The following is a 5,328-nucleotide window of genomic DNA, read 5'->3' on the forward strand; positions in this document are numbered from 1 at the left end:
TGTGTTTGTTTATGTGTTTATGTGTTTGTTTATGTGATTGTTTATTTGTTTTGTTTTTTTGTTTGTTTTTGATTTGTTTGTTTTATGTGTTTGTTTTTATTTGTCCGTATATGTGTTTGTTTGTTTGTTTGTGTTTATTAGTTTGATTGTGTGTTTGTTTGTTTATGTGTTTGTTTGTTTATGTGATTGTTTATTTTTGATTTATGTGTTTGTTTTTAATTTGTTTGTTTGTTTATGTGCTTGTTTGTTTGCAGCTGGAGACAGGAACAGCGTGGGCAGCACCGGCAGCGTGGGCAGCACTCGTAGCGCTGGCAGCGGGCAGAGCACCGAGAGCAACAGCGCCACCAACGGACACCAACACAACACCAGTCACCATGACAACAAGGTCCAGTTTAAATCTGTTCAGACACAATGTAAACAACAACAACAACAAACGTCTCAGAGCTCCATCTTGTTGTTGATGTTGTTGATGTTGATGATGTTGTTGATGTTGTTGATGTTGATGTTTATGTTGATGTTGTTGTTGATGTTGATGTTGTTGATGATGATGATGTTGTTGTTGTTGTTGTTGTTGATGTTGTTGATGATGTTGTTGATGTTGTTGTTGTTGATGATGATGATGTTGATGTTGTTGATGATGTTGTTGATGTTGTTGTTTATGTTGATGTTGTTGTTGATGTTGATGTTGTTGATGATGATGATGTTGTTGTTGTTGTTGATGTTGATGATGTTGATGTTGTTGTTGTTTTTGTTTTTGTTGTTGTTGATGTTGTTTGAGGCGGGAACATAAATCCTGCCTGTGTTTCTTCCTGTGCAGCCGGCGCCCCCTGCTGTTGACTCTGGACTCTCAGCAGAACAGAACCAGCAGATGGACCATCCTGCAGGTCCAGTTTCTAATGTTCCACTGTAACATGTATAAAAGCTGCCTGTAAACCTGGTCCAGGACCGGTTGAGTCTGACCTGTGGGTTCTGGTCCTGCAGGCGGGACTCCACGGAGACAGACGGTGACGGTCCAGCGTCCTGCAGAGCCCAGCTTCACTCAGCAGTTTGTTCGTCCTCAGCAGCTGCTGGAGGGGAAGGTGAAGGTCCGCAGGTCCAACAGAACCAGAGCATCAGCAGACATGAAGCTGACCTTTGTTTGTCTGTTTGTTTGTTTGTTTGTTTGTTTGTTTGTTTGTTTGTTTGTTTGTTTGTTTGTTTGTTTGTTTGTTTGTTTGTGTCCTGCAGGATGCTGAGGCCATCTATCAGTGGCTCAGTGACTTCCAGCTGCAGCACTACACCACAAACTTTGTCACCGCTGGATATGATGTCCCCACCATCAGCAGGATGACCCCTGAGGTGAGGAGAACCTGAGCCTGACCCAGGTCCAGGTCCAGGTTTTCCTCTGGAATTGGTTCTGACCCATGTCTCTGCAGGACCTGACGGCCATCGGGGTAACCAAACCAGGACACCGTAAGAAGATCTCCATGGAGATCAACAACYTGAACATCCCTGAGTGGCTGCCGGACTTCATCCCTGTAAGACTCTGGATCATGTCTTTACTGACCTGAGGTTCTGGTTCTGACCYGTGTGTCCTCCTCCTCCAGTCGGACCTTGTGGAGTGGCTCAGTACCATCGGTCTGCCTCAGTACCATAAGAAGCTCTCTGAGAACGGCTACGACTCCATCAGCATCGTCAAAGACCTGACCTGGGAGGACCTGCAGGAAATCGGKATCATCAAGCTGGGTAAGACCGGACCCAGGTAGGACCTCTGGACTGTGCTTCTGGGTTCTGATGGGTTCATGTCCCTGTAGGTCACCAGAAGAAGCTGATGTTGGCTGTGAAGAAGCTGTGCGATGTCCAGAAGGCGGCCCTCCAGGCAGACCCGGGTCAGGGCACCCTGCGGCGTAAAGCTCCCAGAGGACTCCACCTGGTCTCCATGGAGACCTCGGACCCCAGCAGCGAGTGTTCCTCGCCCCGCTCCCCGATGATGGTCACCTTCCAGGACAGCGAGCTGAGCGCCGAGCTGCAGAGCGCCATGTCCAGCAGCTACGGAGGCTGTGATGTYCTGGTCCAGAGCCAGGACATCATGGACCTACGGTCCCGAGGTTCTGGACGTCCCCAGGAACCTCCTACTGCTTCCATCAACCCCCAAACCTGGTCCCAGGAGACCCTGGAAGGCCAAGCCAGGAACCTTCCTGAGGGCTGGGACCAGAGACCTCTGCCGCATCAGCCGCTCCCCAAACAGGTTCCTCTGGGAACCGCGACCGTCTTCAAGTACCCCACCATCCCAGCCAAGCCCAAACTGTCTGGGTCTCATGGCTCCTCCCCCCGTGGCTCCTCCCCCCGTGGCTCCTCCCCCCGTGGCTCCCCGGCACTGAAGGGCTTCAGCTACCTGCATTCTCAGTGTGGATCCTCCGACCTGAGCTCCTCCCGCAGACCTCAGGACCACAACAGGTCTCTGACCCCRCCCAACAGGCGCACCCAGAACGCGACCCGCTACGCCCTGTCAGACGGAGAACCGGACGATGACGACGAGGACCTCGCAGGTCCTCCTAGAGACATTCCATCCTACGCCACGTTGACCCGCAAGCCCGGCCGCAGCCACCTGGCCCGGTTCCAGTCCGGTCCTGAGAAGAACGGCCTCGTGGGGCGCAGCCAGTCSTTTGCGGTGCGCTCCCGTAAGAAGGGCCCCCCTCCCCCGCCCCCCAAGAGGCTGAGCTCAGTGAGCAGCACCACCAGCGGGGAGCTGAGTGACAGCAGCCCCTCCTCCTCCGGCGGCGGCGGCGTGGTGACCGACAGTCCAGGAAGCGTCAGGAGCATCGCCGCCTCTCTGGAGGGCGGCTCAGACCCCAGGGTCCCCCCAGGACCCCCCAAACAGGACTCACCAAAAACCCAGAGCTCCACAGAGACCAGGGAGGCTGCCGGGGCCAGGAGGAAGGTCCAGAGCCAATGTGTCTCCAGTCCAGAAAGCAGCAGCTCAGAACTGGACCCAGGACCTAAGTCTGACTCTGAAGAAGAGGGAAAAGACCAGAGACACCTGGGGGGTGCCACGTCCCCCCAGAACAGCTCCAGCGAGTGYATCCCCTTTGCCGAGGAGGGCAACCTGACCATTAAACAGAGACCCAAAGCCCCGGGTCCACCCCGGGCCGAGGCGGTCCTGGAGCCCCCTGATAGACCACCAGCTGCCTCTCTGGAGGTCCCCGAGTTCAACCTGAAGGAGTCCGACACGGTAAAACGACGCCACAAACCCAAAGACCAGGACCAGGACTCCCCCAGCAGAGCAGGACCAGAGTCCACAGGGTCTGAGTCTGATGGCAGCAGACCTCCATCCAGAAACCAGGAGCAGACCAGTCTGGAAAGACCAGACAGTCCAGCTAGAGGGTCCCCGACTAAACCTCAGCTCTCACCAAAACCTGCTGTCACCCCGAAACCGGTCCGCCAGAGTCTGCTAGCCTCCCACAGTGAGTCCTGAGGGCCTGGGTGGTCCAGTCAAGTCTTCCCTACCCCCCAAAAAAACAGTTCTCTTAAAACCAGCAGGTTTGGGGTTGATTTGGACCAGTTCTGGTCTACTCACCTTCAAGGGTTTATTTACTTCAGGAACAGGACTAAAGAAGACTCTGAGCCTCTGGTTTATAGAAGTTGGTATTTAGACCTGGTTCTAATCCAGGTTTTAACTCTTGGTGCAGTGAGGACCAAAACTAAGACTGTTGTACAACCAGGAGTCGCTACATCTGTTCCTAAAGCAGCTGATCTGATTAATGACAGGCTGGTACTGTTCACTGAGAGGATTTCTGTTAGCATCAGAGAGGCTAGCTACTAGCATGGATAAGCTGGTGTTAGCATCAGAGAGGCTAGCTACTAGCATGTGACATGTTGGGGCCTATCATTAATCAGATCAGTAGCAGGTGAGGAACAGTTTTAACCTCCTGCTACAAAAGTAACAACCAGTGGTTGAGCAATAGTCTTAGTTTTGTCCCTCACACTCTGCCATACCACCATATTAACTGGTTCTTTAATCAGGTCCAGTCCACACACTGAGCACCTGAACACACCAGACTTCCTGGTTCTGGTCCTGGTTAGGACTCTGTTTTAGTTGTTGGTCTTGATGGGGTTTTAGACTTTAGACCTTTGATCCAGTAGTCCTGGTTGGACCTGGTGGTCTTAGTTTGGACCTGATGGTTTTATTTGTAACTTACTGGACCTGGTGGTCTTGCCAGGTTTCTGGGGTCTTGTTATAGACCTGAATGGACTCCTGATTGTCTTTAAGCTGTTCTGATGTGTCTTGTCTCCAGCAGGACCCTCCTCTCCGATGGTGACCATCAGCGGGGTCCAGAGTGTGACCTTCATGTCCCCCTCCTCCTCCCCTGCCCACGGACCCCCAGGCCTGGCTCCTCAGACCCACCAGAGTCCCTCTTTGGCTGCAAAGAACAATCAGGGCTGTCTGGTAGGTCCAGGTCCTGGTCCTGTCCCCATGTCCTCCGGTGAGACTAAGGTGGTTCAGCAGAGACTGGATCAGACCAGCACGTCTCTGGCTGCAGCTCTGAAGGCCGTGGAGAAAAAACTGAACCAGGATCAAAGTCCTGACAGGTGATCAGAACCACGAGTTGTTTTAAAACACAGAATCTGTTGAAGGAAGACCTGATCCTGATCCTGATCCTGATCCTGATCCTGTGTCTCCGCAGGTCCAGGACCTCGGTTAGGTCTGCAGGGACCATCCTGGATGACATCGGGAACATGTTTGATGACCTCGCCGACCAGCTGGACGCCATGTTGGATTAAAAACACCTGATCCTGGTCCTGATCCTGGTCCTGGTCCTGGTCTCAGGGAGTGAGACACAGACAGACTGTCTTCACTTCACCTCCAAGGTGCTTCCAGGACAAGACCCACAAACCAGCAGGACCAGTAGAACCGGACCTACAAACCAGCAGGACCAGTAGAACCGGACCTACAAACCAGCAGGACCAGTAGAACCGGACCCACAAACCAGCAGGACCAGTAGAACCGGACCCACAAACCAGCAGGACCAGTAGAACCAGACCCACAAACCAGCAGAACCAGTAGAACCGGACCACAGACCAGCAGGACCAGTAGAACCAGACCCACAAACCAGCAGAACCAGTAGAACCGGACCCACAAACTAGCAGGACCAGTAGAACCGGACCACAGACCAGCAGAACCAGTAGAACCGGACCCACAAACCAGCAGGACCAGTAGAACCGGACCACAGACCAGCAGGACCAGTAGAACCAGACCCACAAACTAGCAGAACCAGTAGAACCGGACCCACAAACCAGCAGGACCAGTAGAACCGGACCACAGACCAGCAGGACCAGTAGAACCGGACC

At 53.1% G+C, this 5,328-nt stretch overlaps 1 protein-coding gene across 1 annotated transcript in view; it reads left to right on the plus strand.

The window, feature by feature from the left end:
- The window catches only part of mvp (major vault protein), a gene marked incomplete at its 5' end in the record, with an annotated part of 38,492 nt that overhangs the window by 15,527 nt on the left and 17,637 nt on the right, over positions 1 to 5,328 (plus strand). The window contains 4 exon segments of the mRNA XM_014030375.1: positions 255 to 385; positions 818 to 884; positions 982 to 1,079; positions 1,228 to 1,338. Of these exon segments, the coding sequence (XP_013885829.1) occupies positions 255 to 385; positions 818 to 884; positions 982 to 1,079; positions 1,228 to 1,338 (407 nt within the window).

The sequence above is a fragment of the Austrofundulus limnaeus genome, unplaced genomic scaffold (genome assembly GCF_001266775.1).
Source record: "Austrofundulus limnaeus strain Quisiro unplaced genomic scaffold, Austrofundulus_limnaeus-1.0 Scaffold1047, whole genome shotgun sequence".
Lineage (NCBI taxonomy): Eukaryota > Metazoa > Chordata > Actinopteri > Cyprinodontiformes > Rivulidae > Austrofundulus > Austrofundulus limnaeus.